The sequence below is a fragment of the Parasteatoda tepidariorum genome, chromosome 4 (genome assembly GCF_982258835.1).
Source record: "Parasteatoda tepidariorum strain Cologne lab strain chromosome 4, Ptep-v5.0, whole genome shotgun sequence".
NCBI classification, from domain to species: domain Eukaryota; kingdom Metazoa; phylum Arthropoda; class Arachnida; order Araneae; family Theridiidae; genus Parasteatoda; species Parasteatoda tepidariorum.
The window spans coordinates 694,682-712,122 of NC_141758.1; the positions used below are offsets into that span (position 1 = coordinate 694,682).

The 17,441-nt window shown below is 30.4% G+C and overlaps 3 protein-coding genes across 3 annotated transcripts; all 3 read right to left on the reverse strand.

Annotated features, from left to right (window-relative positions):
* Positions 1-12,495: 12,495 nt before the first annotated feature.
* Positions 12,496-13,209, reverse strand: LOC147810148 (general transcription factor II-I repeat domain-containing protein 2-like). The gene has a single exon (XM_087160432.1). It carries the CDS (start codon positions 13,207-13,209, stop codon positions 12,496-12,498), a length of 714 nt encoding a protein of 237 aa, XP_087016558.1.
* A 95-nt stretch (positions 13,210-13,304) lies between these two features.
* LOC147810149 (protein FAM200C-like) lies at positions 13,305-13,622 on the reverse strand. The gene has a single exon (XM_087160433.1). It carries the CDS (start codon positions 13,620-13,622, stop codon positions 13,305-13,307), a length of 318 nt encoding a protein of 105 aa, XP_087016559.1.
* A 2,429-nt stretch (positions 13,623-16,051) lies between these two features.
* Positions 16,052-16,831, reverse strand: LOC147810150 (uncharacterized). Its single transcript, XM_087160434.1, has one exon. It carries the CDS (start codon positions 16,829-16,831, stop codon positions 16,052-16,054), a length of 780 nt encoding a protein of 259 aa, XP_087016560.1.
* Positions 16,832-17,441: the final 610 nt, after the last annotated feature.

Below are 17,441 nucleotides of genomic sequence, written 5' to 3' on the forward strand. Positions count from 1 at the left end.
ATATATCTGATGCTCTCTTTTTAAACAGAGCTTGTAAAATCCTTAAGATACTGAAATGGGGGCACAAAAACTTAAGAGATAAAATATTTAAATTCATTAACTCAAAATATCTGGTGTCAAAATGTTAATTTTTAAGTTAAATATAACTTTTTCAATATTGATGTTCTTACGTTTTTAAAGATCATATGAATCCTGATAAAATATTAAAATGCATATGTTTACTTTAACGAGTGTAAAATCCTAATCAAAATAATGATCAAGACCCAAATGTAAAACAGTATAATTGACGATAGAAACTCAACTGGCTTCAAAAGATATGAAGAGGGAGGTAAAAGTCGACATGTTTCGAGTTTTCAAATATAATCACCCATTCTCAAGACTTGTCAGGCTTGGATAACTTGTGACTTTTATTATTGGGCGCTCAAAACATGTCTATTTTCATTATCATCTATTATTTTTTTAAATCAATGAAGTTTTTATATTTTCGATTCAGTTTCTTGGGATTATCCATTTAGTTACACAACATATTAAATTATTTCACTCGATATTAAAATAAGTTTTACATATGTTATAGGCACAGGCTCTTAGATTGAAAACATAATAATTCACTACTTTGTAGAAAAATTAATGCAGTAAAAAAATTTTTTTTTTGCTGCAAGCCTTAACATTTTAATTTAAGGTCATAAAAAAATTCCGTTTACAATTGAAATTTCAAAAGTCGAATGTGAAAATGGAATGTCCCCTAGTACCAGGAATCGAAATTAAATAGTTACAAGGACAACTTTTTTAAACAAGTTAGCTTTTCCGTCCTACTCGAAGTTGTTTGAAAAGGTATTTTTTATATATCGATTCCAAAGTTTATTCTACATATATTTCAGGGTATACTTTCGGAGTATTTCGATTGAGTTTATTTTTACACCCTTATTTGCTTAAAATTATTAAATAATTTACTTAAAATAAATTATTCAAGCTACATGATTTAATGCACTTATAGTATAATAATAAACGGAGCTTCCGACGCATATCCTTAACCTTAATACCGCTATCATTAAATAAATGGAATAAGCTTGGATAAATAATAAAAGTTAATTTTTCCCTCGTTTTAATTTTGAAGGAGTAATATGTTTCGAGCAAACAGATTTCATTCTGGAAATAGCGAAATTATTGAGTAGGTCCCTTGGAGCAATATCATTCTTATCCTCTTTTGACGAAATATAGGAAAAATTAGTTTTCACAGTTTCTGTAAAAAGTATGTTAGCCTACTTGCCACGTTTTTTTTTTAAATTTTTTTTTATTAAAATAAGTTCGGAAATTGTGTATTTTTTATAGCATTTTTTTTAAAAATCAGATGACTCTAAAATTGGCACAGCTTCGGAATCCTTACAAATTTCAATTTTTAGTATTTCCTGCTTAACAAAATAAGGCATTTTCCTGATAACAAATTATACTACAATAATATCTTGGAAATCATGTTAAAGTAAAAAATTAAACTAAATAGTTTAGTATATTATCAGAAAAAAAATCTACTTAGTATCATAAAGAGTAAAAGATGTAATGAAATAATTAGTGAATCGCACGCGGTCAGATAATTAAAAATTTAATTTCACAACTAAGATAGTAGGACGACATTTAAGATACTGAGATATTTTAAGACACTAAAAAAATTGGCTACGTATTCCACAGCTTTTTATGTTCGGTATCTTTATCCTCTTTGTAGTGACTTATAAAACATCAATACTATTTTAGATAATCTAAGTTGAAGTCACAAGAAACAAAAAAAAAGACTATCAATAATTTATATTCTTTTTTCAAAAAAAAGAGTATGCTAAGTAAATAATCAGCTGTTTTGCATTAAATAATTTTAAACAGCTGAATGTTTTTAATTTCTTAACAAGGTTTTATCCTTAGCTAGCAGACAATAATTCTTTAAAAAAAAACTTGACTATAATTTGAAAAGGAAACCTAAATTAAAGAAAATCTAAATTAAAGTTCTAAAAAAATTATTAGTATATTAATGAAGAAATAATAAACGTAAAATGGTAAAGAATAAGAATTTTAGAATGTTAAAATTTAATTAAATAGTTGGTAAAATAGTTCTGCGATACACTTCCGGAAATTTCTTTTAAGATTAGGATGATATAGGGTAAACCAACAAATGAAGGAGCATTTCATAGATATTTCTTAGAAATAAGATTTTAAACGTTTCAATTTAGATTGATTGGTAACAGTAGCTTACTACCTAACAATAGGAAGTCATCTAACAATGCATTTAGTTACCTAGTCTTTGAGTCTTCGCTGGAAAAAGTTTTGAATTTGTTAGTATCTGTTCAACGCCTTGTTCCTTTGACAAAATTATAAAGTCAGTGTTTGTTGTTATCCGTTTAAACTACAATTAATTGCATATAATAATGCTTTTTCTTCTCATTGTGAAAAAAAGAGTTCAAAATATGGTCATTGAAGTTACGTTTTATTTATTTTAAGCATCATAACATAAGCAAGTACTGAGATTAGGGGGTGTTTATTAACTGGATTACCGGACGATGAAAAACAAATGAATAAACAAGTGTTCCTTTACTGGGATTTTTTCAAGTTAGTGAAAATAAAAGAAAAATTTTAATTTTCTTGTACCTTTTGTCATATTATAAATCAAAATTATGTTAAAAATTAAAAAAATTAACTTCTAACCAGTGAAGGAACAGGCATGTTCCTTCACTGAGAATAGATTTCCCAGTGAATGAATAGTATGTGTGAAGTAAGTGATTGTATTAAGTGATTGTATTTACAATGCGAATGAAACAAGAGTTGAATACTGCCCTTAAACGGGAAAAATCAGCGGCCTTAAAAATTATAAGGATTTATATTCTAAAGTACCTAGGAAAGAAAAAGTACCTCCATTGGTAGTTTTTCCTTGCAGAAGAATTCGTTGAGATATTACAGAATCAGTCCCTGCTACATATTTCATTGGAAAAAGCTATTCATGAAATGAAACGATGACCGCAGCAACATTTTACAAATATATTGCAAATGTTTCTACCCATGGCTAATTAAAAATGCAATCAAATTCCATATTTTGCTTCTTCTGGATAGGTATAAATCTCATATCAATTTGAAACTGAGCAAGTTTTGTTCCTCAAAACAAATTTTCTGGTTTTGTTTTCTACCTAATTCTTGGAAATCTCTCGTTAGATCTTGAAAACAAAAGAATTGTAAAACAATATGTCTAGAAAATTTTACATCCATTAAGTAAGATTTGAGGCATCAACTGATGAAGTTAAAATGCTTTTATGAAATGCTATATTTTTCCATTCGATGTAGAAAACGTTGACTGTAACAAATGCATGCAAAACAGACACCAAAAGTTAATGAGCAAGACAACTTATCAACAAAACACGTGCTTCGAGAGTAACGATGCGCTATTTCTTCAGAAACTTGAGAAGGAAATCTCACAAGTTATGATGCAAATTTTTAAAGGAGCATTGACAGAAAACTTTAATCTCCCAAATATCCAATAGCCTGTGCTTTTCTCAATATTGAAGAATTTATTTCAAAAAGAACAATTGTATAATCAAATTTTGGCTCTGAAGCTGAGACAACTAACATTAATAATGAAAGTATCTTGAAAACTGATTTTGAGATAAGTCCTCTTGAGGCATTGTTAGTTGCAAAAACAATTGGTTTCACAAGTAACTACTAGATATAAGTCAATGAGAGATGGGTTTTACTCAAACTTCGAAACTCCTTTTTCTCATTTATTATCCAGTGAGGAATTCTGGAAATGGAACTGGAAAATCAAAAGAAATTTTGAAGACACGTTTACATTGGCCAAAAATTTGGAAAAAAGAGGAAGGTTAAATCAAAAGAAAAAGAAATAAATTACTCATGACGAAGAGAAAAAAAATACTTAAAAAGACTCAAAAAAAGCTTAAAAAATATGGGGAAAAGAGTAAACAAAAAAATGATCGAATTATAATAATAATAAAAACATCATCGGATTACACAATGATAAACATTCATAATTTAGAACGAACTATTAAACTGTGAGAAAAAAAAAAGAAAAGCATTTTTTTTAAATTATGTATTCAAACATATTTTACTTTCCATTCCATGAGTGAAAAAAGTAATATTTTCCACATTAACTATGGTTATATGTCGTAATTCCAAGAAAAATCTTGTTTTTAGACATTTGTGTGACCTACGGATTCCTAACGAGCATCAAACATTCTCAAAATTAAGTGTTCATTCACTGGAAAATTTAGTGTTTATTCACTGGTAAGAACTGTTCCTTCCCTTGGTCATCTTACTACTTATTATTTCAACCACCAAAAGCTTAAAACAATATTATGTAAGTTATCCAACTTTTTTTTACATAATTTGCATTTAATAACAAATATGTCGACACCATCATTTAGCTAAAATTAAAAATTTTGAAATTTTTATGAATTATTTTTAAAGGCAAGCTAAGCTTAAGTGTTCCTTCATTGTTTAGTTTACCCTATAAGACGTTGAGAAATTTGCGATGTTGTGAGATATGTTTAAAAATGTTGACTACGTATTTTTATTAATATTTATAAAATATATATTCAAGAAATTGATAAATATATTATTCCAAATCTATGCATACGTATGTATATTATTGGAATCAGTTATTGAAAAACAAAATAAAAAAAATAAAAAATAATCACATTAAATAAGCACAATCTGGTGTATTCTATCAGAAGCACGCTTTTTTAAAACTAGACATTTGTTGAATAAAGTGTTTTTTATTCAAAATTCTTTACTAAATTGCAAATAAATTATTAAACGACTAAAAAAGAAACATCGTATTTTATAGTGTGAAAGAAATAAAAATAAAAAGATTAGCAAACGATTATTAGCGAAAAAAATATGAATGAAATTTTACGCTACGCGCGCGAAGTCAAGTTCCTCCCAAGTTTATCACATTTTAATATTAATCGCCCAGATTAGTTATTTCTTTATTGTCGCCAAATTATTTTTTTAAAAATAATTAATTTAAATTTTTCTCAGCTTCTAATAAATAAAAACAGTTGAAACTTTAGATTTTTCAATTGAAAAATATGTAGATTAATATGGTATAAAAAAATTCCTACCTTATAATTCAATATTTTTTCATCCTCACTTTAATTAAATAATAAAAAATAATAAATAATTATTAAAAAAATTTTTTTCATGAAATTATCTTTGGGTTTATGAGTGGGTGCAATTTGTTTTTGAATTGCTTCATTAGTTTTGAAAATATGACTCAAAACGCAAAAAGCGAAATTAACATTAAGGGGTACGAACTTTCAATCGCTCTCCTGACCAAACTATGGGGACCACATTTCCCAGATTGCGGCTACCCCCTATATTTTGAAGATAAGAAATCCAAATATGTAAAAAAAAATGCATGTTTATTTAGAGAAAGTACGTTTTTGTGTCTGATTTCGTAACTTAATAAATAGCACTAATTAATTAGCATATTTGAGGTCACCCCCAGGAACCATTAAGATTGACATTTAGTTTGTGAAAATCCGATCATTAGAACGAAAGTTATTCAGGGTGATTCGTTTTTTTTTTTTTTTTGCGGACTGTACACCATTGACATAAACGAATGTACTTGATCTGCGATGATACTTAAATACCCTTGGGCATTAAGGCGTTGTGGTACAGCAATTAAAGGACCCATACAATACCAAGAGAACATTCCCCATACCATAACGTTGCCACCACCAGCTTGAAGTGTTGTTGCAATGCAGTTGGGGTCCATGCTTTCGTGCTGTTTTCTCCATATTCTCATCCTGCCATCTGCGCGATGCATTTGAAATCGTGATTCATCTGACCACATGACCCTCTTCCAGTCATCTACTGTCCAATGTTTGTGCTCCTTTGCAAATTGGAGACGTCTGCGCTTATTTAAAGCAGACAGTAGAGGCTTGCGAACAGGTCGTCTGCTTCCATGCCCTGTACGGCGCAAGGTGCGTCGAACAGTCCGTTCAGAGACGTTCACAGTTGCTCCTTGATTAAGATCACTTGCAATATGTCGCACTGTTGCACTCCTGCTGCGCTGCACAACCCTAGCCAGCCTTCTCTCTGATCGAGCATTCAGTTCCCTGTGACGATCACAAGTCTGACGTGGAGACACGGTTTTTTGCTTGATTGTCCATTCTTTGTACGCATTAACAACCGCTGCTCTAGAACACTTCACAAGTGCAGCCGTTTTGCTGATACCAACACATCTCGCACCCACAATCATTCCACGTTGATATTCAGTTAAATCACTTTTCTTTCCCATATCTGAGCAAGCAACACAGTATAACTGATGACTCACTTGTCCAACATTATCGTGCTATAGTTATCTTGCCCTCTAGCGGCATCGCTGTGACGCATTTACTCATTTGCATAAAACTCTGAGGTGGTCATAATAATTTGGCCACTCAGTGTATATTCTACAAGCACACTAAGTTGAAAAACATGAAACTTTCAAAAAGTGTCCACACTTTTGGCCACCACTGTATATATATATATATATATATATATATATATATATATATATATATATATATATATATATATATATATATATATGAAAATTTTAACAAAATTTCGCCAAATAAAATAGAACACAATAAGTAAAAATAACATGTATGAACAGAAAATAAAATAAAAGAAAAAGAAAAAACAGTATAAAACATAGACTATAAAGCGAGTAGCGAAATTAGATGTACTTATATGGACGGGAAATTTTTCAAGAATGATTAAAAAATGCTTTCGCAACAAGATTGCCAGAATGCAAAATATGAAAACAAAAGCGCAAATTGAGTGTAACTAGAGGGTTTTAAAGTGCCGTTCTTACTGCACTGCTGAAGTGATTTGTTATTCTGTGCATTGATTTGTTAGTTACCAAGGATGGGCCCGAAATGGATGTGCGCAAGGTAATATTATACTGGATAATTTAAAAAAGTTGACCATAAATAGTTGTTTATTTAAGAAAAAATATAAAATGGAAAAGAGAAACATAAATTACATATTTTGCAAATAATTTTAGCCACGGATTTGCTCAAAATGGATTTGCACACGGAAAAATTAACAAAGAAAAAAATTTTAGTAGATGATTTTAGCCACAGATTTACCCGAAATGGATTTGCGCATGGAAAAATTGTATAAATTAATTTTTAGTAGTATTTAAAGTATAATAAAGTATAATAAAGTATAATAAAGTATAATAAAGTATAATAAAGTATAATAAAGTATAATTATTTAGTAGTATAATAAAGAATTGTATAAATTAATTTTTAGTTTAGAAAGTTAATTTTTAGTTTAGTTTAGAAATTGTATAAATTAATTTTTAGTAGTATTTAAAGTATAATAAAGTATAATAAAGTATAATAAAGTATAATAAAGTATAATTATTTAGTAGTATAATAAAGAATTGTATAAATTAATTTTTAGTTTAGAAAGTTAATTTTTAGTTTAGTTTAGAAATTGTATAAATTAATTTTTAGTAGTATTTAAAGTATAATAAAGTATAATAAAGTATAATAAAGTATAATAAAGTATAATTATTTAGTAGTATAATAAAGAAATTTTTAGTAGTTAATTTCAGCCACAGATTGGCCCGAAATGGATTTGCACATGGAAATATTAGATAGATTAACAAAGGAAATTATTTAGTAAAGGAATCTTTCAGTAAATAATTTTAACCACGGATTTGCCCGAAATGGATTTGCACATGGAAAAATTATGCAAATTAACAGAGAAATTATGTAGTAAATAATTTTGGCAATGGATTTACCCGAAATGGATTTGTGCATGGGAAAATTATATAAATTAACTAAGAAAATGCTTAGTAATGCTTATCCACAAAGATATACGATTAATTCAATGATTTTGTATAAAATTTTATTACTTTAGTTGGGTATCCATTGTTTTTTTATCAAATTTTGAAGGAGTTTATCGATTTGTTATTTGAATAAATAAATATTACTACATATTCTTTTAACTCTGTTCATTTCATTAAAAGTGGTGTTTAAATAGATGCTCCTAGAAACATTAGAATTCCAAGTAATTAGTTTATTAATATTAAAATTAAAATAATTTATTTTATCGTATAAATCAACAAAGCAGATATTTTCAACTTTTATAATACCCAAACATAAAAAATTGAAATTAATATTATCATCATGATTACGAAGTAAGATTAATTCCTCAGGGTAAATATCATTTAATAAAATAGTAAAATCTTGGAAATTAACGATAATTAAGTCATCAATATATCTAAAAACAAGTTTAATACTAAGAGTATAATTTTTTTCATAATAATGCAAAAATAAGTTAGCTAGGAGAGATGAATAATTAGATCCTTGTGGTATTCCATTAATTTGAAGAAAAATATCCTTTTCATTGTAAAGATAATTATTAAAAAGACAAAATTTAATCAGAATTTCTCAATAATCGAAATCGCAACGAAGGATATTTTTAAAATCATAGTAATGATTCAAAAGGACATCTTTTAGTTTACAAAGGGGAATACAATTGAAAAGATCCTGGAAAGTCGCAATAGCATTCATTTTATTATGTTTAATGAAATCTAAAATCGGTTGATTATTAGCGATAATCCAAGAGAAACCTTCTTTAGTAATATTGTTAATAATTTTATTTAAGTAGTTAGAGAAAATGGTACCAGGTTTAGTTAAATAAGTATTAGATCCACATGTGATAGCTCTAAATTTTACAGGAATTTTATGAAATTTAGGACTGATAATTAAGTAAGGAAATTGTATATTGCTAATTTCAATTTTTAATCTTTTGTAAAAAGCTAAAATATGTTGTTCCATTCGTTTCTCGCTATCTTTCTCTAACTTATCGAATCGTTCATTGGAATTATTGAATAAAATAACGACCTTCCCTACGCTCTATATATCTGCTTAACCTATATTTTCTTTATCTATCACCCTATATCTGCTTGTGTCCTATCTACTTGCTCGCTTATTTGCTATAACATATAATCCTGATACTTTTTAAAAAATAATAGCCAAGTGAATTTAACTATGAGCAAACAATAATATTCATTTCTTTCAGGGAATCACTTCATGTAAATAGTATTGCCCACAAAACCTTTATGGCACTCCGTCTAAAGGGGACAACAAAAGTCACCACTTTGAAATTAAAAAAAAAAAAATTGTATCTGAATACATTGTTACCCAGATTATTTCATGGTTGTTAATAGTGTAAATATCACATCACATATTTTAAATTAGTGCTTACATTCATTTAAATAGCATTTTAAAGTACTCGGAGTGTAAAAGGTTAATAAATATAGTCTAGAGACAAAATATAGCTTTAAAAAACCAGATGATGCTCGCTCTTGCAGATATATGCGCTTTGACAACTACGGAATTTACGTGGTTCGGGAATTGTGGCAGCTAATGTAATTTATTAGTATTTTAATAAATTTGAATTGAAAGGATTTAATCTACCACGATATCTAAATGATTTAAACAGGTATATAAAACGTCAAATGGCTCTCAAGTTATGGTAAAAATCCAGTTTGTTTTAAAAATTTCTGTTCTAAGTTCACTACTGGTGGAAGACAAGTCTTGAATGTTGGAAAATATGTATAATTCGTGTGGATTCAAACTAAGCTTTTAATTAGTGCCAATGCACTGGCTGCATAAAATGCAGGTAAATAATGGAAAAGAAATCGATTTGTATTGAACATAAATGAATCATTTCGAATAATAGAATCGATTCATTAACTTTTCGAAAATGTCACTTATCAATACCATTTATGAATTACAAAATAAATTGAGGTATATTCTTCGCGAGAGACGAAGGCCTAAGTTTTTTTAATTAAAAAATATGGACAGAGAACAACAAATTTATAAGTAAAAATGTCCACTTGCGCGTGTCTGTCCTAAAGAAAAGTGTCATATAGAATGAAAAAGCCGAACTTTTAAATGATTAAACATGTTTGATGTTTATAATTTTTTTCCTTCATATTTTAATATATAAGGAGTTCAATAAGTACTCATACAGTAATATATCGAATTGTCGGCATGAAATAAAAAATTCTGATGATTTTATGATTAGAAACTTCTGCAAATGCAAAGGAATGAAAATAACAAAAATGTACAAAGTATCATACGTCATATCGAAAGAAAGAATTCACTCACAAATGAGAAAATTTTTTTGTTCTGAAACAACTTACTCAAAATATGATCGATTCTGGTGATTATTCATGTTATATCACTCGATGAAACAGTTAGGGAAGCTTTTTTCAAAGAGGTCACTTTATATTGATAATAATGTTAAAACTTCGAGCTGAAATCTATTGAAAAAAAGCTAAGGAATTTTTTTTCGATTTCAAAATTATTAATTATGTATAGACACTATCAACACCATGGTTTTTCCTCAAGTACCACGAATAGTGTCAAACACGGGTGCAGGGACACTATCAAACGAAGAAGAATGATGTATAATTCACACATGTGAGCCGATTTTGGAGAGTTATCGAACGAATTTCTATGGATAATAAACGTGCTGCTTTCAGAAGTCAAAAGTTTTGAGTAAATACAAAAACTTTTTTAAAAAAATGACATCATGAAATCAGGCCCTACAACTTGCTATAATGATGTTGTACTGGAGGTTTTTACTTTCTCTTGCTCTAAGTAAAATGACACTATATATATATTTTTATCACTACTTCGGAATTTTTTATTTCATTTTGTTTGAGAACGTATGGTACCCATATAACACAATTCATTCACTAGACGTCCTGAAGTCGTCCACGTGATCCATTAGACGTCGTGGATCAAAAATCGATGTCTACGAGGTTTTTTCTTATAGCTTATTTATGGATAATCCACTATGGCTTAAGTATAGTCGTCCTGTACATAACTTATAGGGTAGAAGTTATATGGTTAAAACACACAGTGGACTTTAGGAGACGCATACGAAACAACCATCAGGAAACGTCTCTTGAATTGTTTCTCGTAGTCGAAAATTAGACGTAGGATTGAAACGAAACGAATAGCTTGAAGAATAAACACATTTAATAAATATTATTTACATTTTTTTACTATTTATACAGCATGCTAAAGTTTTCCTCCCTGTAGAGATGAAATGTGTGTATGAATAATGTATTGACCAGCTTAAAAGTAGATTTGGAAAAGAGGAGCAATTGATTCAAGTTTTTGAGGGAGATCTACTTTCTCTTGTCCCTAAAAAGATTGCAATCGTTCATGTGTTGGAGACCATAGGAGTCATCACAGATAATTAAATATCCATGTTGTTCCCTATGATAATGAGTGAAAAAAAATCTATTAAAGTTCATGTCAATAATGTGTATTTTAATAAAAAAATATTTAATGCTGTAAAAAGTTTTATTGTTGCAATTTATTTTAAAATCGACTACTTCTAAAAGTATAATCACATTAAATTAATTATATTCACTAATTCTATTAAATTTAGTCTAGATAATTGATTAAATGCTGAGATTTTTGTCTGATTACGTATTTATTCATTAAATCAAATAGTCAATTAATAAATATCATAAAAGCGAATTTTACTGATTCAGCTCAAACTGTAAACAGCTCTTTTTATATTCATATTATTAACTAAAAAATAAGTCATGATTTTAAAAAAACAAATGTAAATGCTAATTGTATCACATTAGTGCTTTAAAAGCACATTTTGATTTCAAAGAGCTTGAAACTGTGACTTTTTTTTCCATTGGCTGAATCTGAAAAACTTTATAAATCATATTAAACATTCGTTTTCCTTAGAATAATAATTTTAAAAAAACCGAGTTCATTGTCACAAACTGAAAAGTTTCCACCCAATTAAAAGCTTCTGAATTTGAATTTTACACTGTTACAACTATTGAGGGCATAAAAATGTGAAATGCTTCATCGCAGATTTCGTATCTATGAACTCTATAACGAACACATCCTTTGTTGTTACTCTTCTTCCAGCAGATCAGGTTCACTATGAGACGCCCATACTTGAGTCAAATCACTCATAGAATGTCATCCACGTCAAAGCTATGGCGGATGTCTTTAGACCAGTGGTCGGCAAACTTATTAGCCAAAGAGCCAAATATGAAAATTACAACAATTTTTAAAAAAATTGGGAGCCAAATCTGCTTGTTTAGTAAACTTTTATTACACTAAATAAGTAGTACACTAAATAAAGCTATATTTCATACTTAATAAATATTTATTAATGCGAACAATGTGCTTGCATCTCTTTGGAAAGTTTGAGTAAGTCAATTTTGTATGTTGTTGTTTTTAATTTTAGGCATAATTCCAAGTTCTAATCAATAAGACGACTCCTCAGTTTACTCTTGATAATGCTTATGCTTGAAAAAGATTGTTCACATATATATGTAGAACCGAAAAGGGAAAGAAGAGCAAACGCGAGCTTTTTCAGCTGATCGTAAGAGTCAGGAATACTATTCCAAGCGTTGAAAATGATCATGTCTTCCTTCTCCAGGTCATTCTAAGCAGGCCACTTGTGTTGTGAACTAAGATCAAATTTTTTCTTCTCCAATATTTCCAATTCAACACAAAGACGTTCGAATTTAGAGCGCCATATCTCCTTCTTTGTTAAATCCAGGAATTGTATTTCAAAGCTACTAATGTCAATTTCAAAAGGAGAAAATTTCAATTCGGTTATCGTAGCATTAAGAGGATTTTCCTGAAACCTGCTGAGAAATGCTTCCCTCATATTTAAAATTATTGTATTAAAATGGTGTTTATCAATATAGGAATTATTTTCTTGGCGATGCTTCAGCAGGCTCGGAAAGTGAAACAATGTTTCCCTCTCAAAATCCTGAGCAAAAATGGATAATTTGTTTCCGAATGTTATTACTTCTTCTAACATCGAAAAAATTAAATTTCCTTTCCCTTGTAGTTTACGATTAAGCTGATTTAGATGAGACGTAACGTCCACCATGAAATAGAAGTTTTGGATCCACTGATCGTCTGTTAGTTCTGGATAGTGAACGCCCTTTTCAAGGAGAAATGCTTTAATTTCCGGAAAAAGAGACGCGAAACGTTTTAAAACGTTCCCTCTTGATAACCAACGTATCTTGTTATGAAGCAGAAGATCACTCTCCATTTCAAATAAAAATTCTTTGAATTGGCGATGATTAAGAGCTTTAGCTAAAATGGGGGTATTAGCTAAATGGTAATCGGTAATCACTAATTCCATAACTTTACAAATTTCATCCGGAAATGTTTGCTCACAAAGCGCTTCTTGGTGAATGATACAATGGTAAACAAGTATCTCGTGATTAATTTTTTCTTTCAAAATAGCAAAAACCCTTTTCTTACGCCGGTCATACTTTTGGTCCCATCTGTTGAAATCGACACAATTTTATCGAGGGGAATATGATGTTTATCCATACATTCAATTACAGCATTTGCGATATCTTCTCCACGTGTTTGACCTTTGAGTGGCAATAATCCTAAAAGTTCTTCTTTAGGGCCTGAATGAGACATAAATCTTACAAAAAGTGAAACTTGCGCTGTATCATTTATGTCACAAGACTCGTCGACTGCTATTGATAAAGCCGAAACCAATTTCAGATCTTCGATATGCTGGGTGGTTAAATTCGAACACATTTTAGTTGTTCTATCTTTAATGGTTTTGGCAGACAATGGTACCTCTTTAATTCTTTTCAGAATATCTGCTTCGTTCTTGAAATCCCGAAATAACTCTTCGGATTAATTTATCAAAATAAGATGTAATTTTTTCTTACCAATTTTTTTTTTTAAATGAAAATATTATTGCGCCTTCCGTGGATATTTGAGCCAGAGCCGCACTTAAGGAGTCAAAGAGCCACATGCGGCTCTGGAACCGCACTTTGCCGACCACTGCTTTAGACTTCTACTGGATCAAATATGGACATCCAGAGGGCGAACACATGCGGGGATGAAGTCATCCACTGGACGAGTTTGTACTATATGGGTCAGAGTTTTTATTTTTACCTTGTATCAGCAAGCATGTGATTTTGGCGGCTTGATCGTCAAAAAATGCAAGAAGTTTGATCACATGAACAATTTAAAATTTCTTTTTATTATTTATTTGAAACACGTTTTAGTGTCTTGAATATCCTTTTTCTACATGGATTGGCTTACAGAAGACAACATTCGAAAGTATAAAAGTAAAAGTTCAATAGTTAAGAACATTTTGAAGAAGAAAAAAAACGATGCGAGCTAGACATGTAATGTAATTTATAATTTTCACGCAACCACTTGATTTAAAAAAATAACTCATCTTTTAAGATCAAATAGAGCGTTATGATTATAATAAATCAACTTGGAAGACACGGTGACTTATGTTTCATTTATTTATTTGGATTTTTCAACATTTATTTACTTTTTCTTGTTGTTTATACGTAACAGTATGTGTATTACTTACAATCGTAAATGTAACATTACCACTTAAATGAGTAAAACAAAAATTAAAATCATTGTTTACGGCTTATTTTTTTTCATAGAGTTTTTTCTTCGAAATGTGTAACAAACCGTTTAAGGACATTTCCATTGCTTTTCAATGCGTAAAATCAGCCTAAGCTACCTATAGGAGGAAATCCTGATAATGTTCCTGGAAATTTAAATCAAAAAGCATTAAATCTGAACATAAAAACAAAAACAACCGGACATGAATCACTCCATCCAATTGGGGTTTGTAGAGTGATTATCCGAAAAAGTATCTCTTTAACACCTCTAATTCGTCTCGTGTTGTTCATTCGACGCATCAGCGGCAGAGCGTGTCGCAGCAGACGATCTTTAATTGTTGTCGTTTTTTCATTCAACGTAACAGGTATAATCCCAACTTCTATTCTATTTTTAAAGCTTGCTCCTAGCAAATAACGCTTTTATTACTACAAAAGTTTGAATGTTGCATTACGCAACAGAGTGGACAACTGCAACAACGCGTTTGTTTCGTAAGAACAACAACCTTTAGCTGTGACGTCAAATATTCTAACGCTATTCAGAATATTATGATTTTAATTTGTAGTTTCCATTAGGTGGTCGAAGGTCAACAATTGCGTCGAATCGCGGAAAATTATTTAAAATGGTAATTGACCTTTAAAAAGATCTAACAGCTTCAGAAATATTTTGCTCTAACAGTTTACTTAGGAGAACGTTAGCACCCTCTAAATGCTAATTTCATTTCTTTTTCTCTTTTTTTTCTCTCTGAATCTCTCTAAATTATTTACGGGAATCGAAAACTTTTTACACAATATCATAAAACTCGTTTATAAATTGAGTGCAATAAATAGCTTTGAATAACAATTTGTTTTATTCTTATTTCTTTTAACAATGGTCGAAAAGTTCTAAATTGCAAGATCGAGAAAGAGTATTCCCATTTTTTACTGTGCTCAAATAGCAAAAAATAAAATCAAAATCACTGAAATAATTCTTCGAAAGTTAAAATCTAATAAAAAAATATTAAAATTTTATTATTTAAATACCATACTGTAATTTAAAATTTCCTCATTTTAAATGGTCTTTATTTAGTTTACTATTTAAAATGTTTTCGACCCTAATTAAATTAAATAATAAAAAAATTATTATAAAAAGTTATTTTTTGCAATAAAATAGTTTTGAATAGACGAATCTTATAGTTGTAAGCTAAAGAAGAAAAATATTTTGACTTGCTTAGATATGTGGGAACGAGAAATAGCGTTCCTACATTTTTACGGAACCAAAGACAACATTAAAACAATCACAAGATAAAATTAAACACTTTTATTTTCCTGAAAAATGATAGAGTCACAAAAGCTGCGTGACTAACTTAAAAACAAATTAAAATTCAAAATAGTGTATAACAGAGTAGTAGTGGTTTTGTGGTTTAACAGATGCATATATATACTGGGGAAAATGTGCGATGAATAATTATGACATCAGTATCCTGCAGTCAGTTGCAGTTAATTTCTGACAGCAGAAAGAATATCAGGATGAGAGGTCGCAGGTTCGGTATTCCAATCCGCAGGTCTGATCTAGTGAACTCTACAGTACTCCCCTTCCAGTCTGTAAGACGTTTAGGCCTGGAATGGCAGGACAAATCGAACTTTCCTTCCAGACCTAGTAGTTACTTCTGGCTTTACCATAGGAGACTGATTGGTAGAGTCTGAAACTTCATCGGATAGAAAATAGGCAGGTTTTAATCTGTCGATCGAAACACTAGATTTCTGTCCTTCAAGATCTAAAACAAAAAATTTGTTAGCTCGTGAAATTACTTTAAATGGGCCTTTATAGGGCTGTTCCAAAGGACGTCGGACACTGTCTATCCTGACAAAAACGTGGCTACAAGACTGCAGATCTTTACTGATGAAGATTGAACGAGTGGCACCACGAGTATTCAGAGGAACAGGGCGCAAGTCTCTCATTTTTTCACGAAGTTTCTGTAAAAAATCAGAAGGAGATGTTACAGGTTTGGAAAAAGAGTTGCGAAAAAATTCACCTGGAAGGCGTATCGAACAACCATACACCATTTCAACTGGTGTACAATCAATATCTTCCTTTAAACTTGAGCGAATGCCCAACAAAACTGTTGGTAAAACTTCCATCCAGCGCTCAGTTAGGTGGCATTTAATTGCATTTTTCAGGCTTCTATGGAACCTTTCTATAGCTCCATTACACTTTGGATTATAAGCTACCGTCCTGGTTTTCTGTGTTCTCAAAAACTTAGTCAAGGAAGAAAAAAGTTCAGATTCAAACTGACGATCTTGATCAGTTGTGACAGTCTCCGGAACGCCAAATCTGGCTATCCAACCAGCAAAGAACGTTTCTGCAACTGTGTCAGCTGTCTGATTCTGCATTGGAAATGCCTCAGGCCACCTAGAAAAACGGTCAATACATGTAAGTAGGTACCTGTAATCTCTTGACGGTGGTAGCGGACCCACGATGTCTATATGAACATGCGAAAATCTGGCACTAGGAAGTTCATATTCTCCTAGAGGGGATTTCGTGTGGCGTCCAACTTTAGATTTTTGGCATGAGAGTCAAGTCTTGCACCAAAGCTTTATGTCTTTGGTCATGGATTTCCATACGAATCTCTTCCTGATGAGGTCTAAAGTTACTCTTCCTCCGGGATGAGATAAACCATGAAAAGTCTGAAAAATACTCCAACGAAAGTCTTTAGGAATGTATGGTCTTATATCACCAGTAGAAACATCACAAAAAATCGTTTTTGAATTTGGGAGATTCATAGGTTTAAGTTCGAGACCGGAATTAGACTCAAGTAAAGAGTGAAGCTCCGTGTCATTAACCTGTGCCTCCGCAATCTCTTCAAAATTTATGTCACTTGAATTATTAAAACTAAAGGAAGAAATTCTCGAAAAAGCGTCAGCAACTATATTTTCACTACCGGGAATATGTCTTAAATCTGTAGTGTACTGACTAATAAACTCTAAATGTCGCATTTGTCTT

Bases quoted from the DNA above. Each gene is read 5' to 3' on its own strand.
- LOC147810148 (XM_087160432.1), bottom strand. From the start codon at position 13,209: ATGGAATTAGTGATTACCGATTACCATTTAGCTAATACCCCCATTTTA.
- LOC147810149 (XM_087160433.1), bottom strand. From the start codon at position 13,622: ATGTGTTCGAATTTAACCACCCAGCATATCGAAGATCTGAAATTGGTT.
- LOC147810150 (XM_087160434.1), bottom strand. From the start codon at position 16,831: ATGCAGAATCAGACAGCTGACACAGTTGCAGAAACGTTCTTTGCTGGT.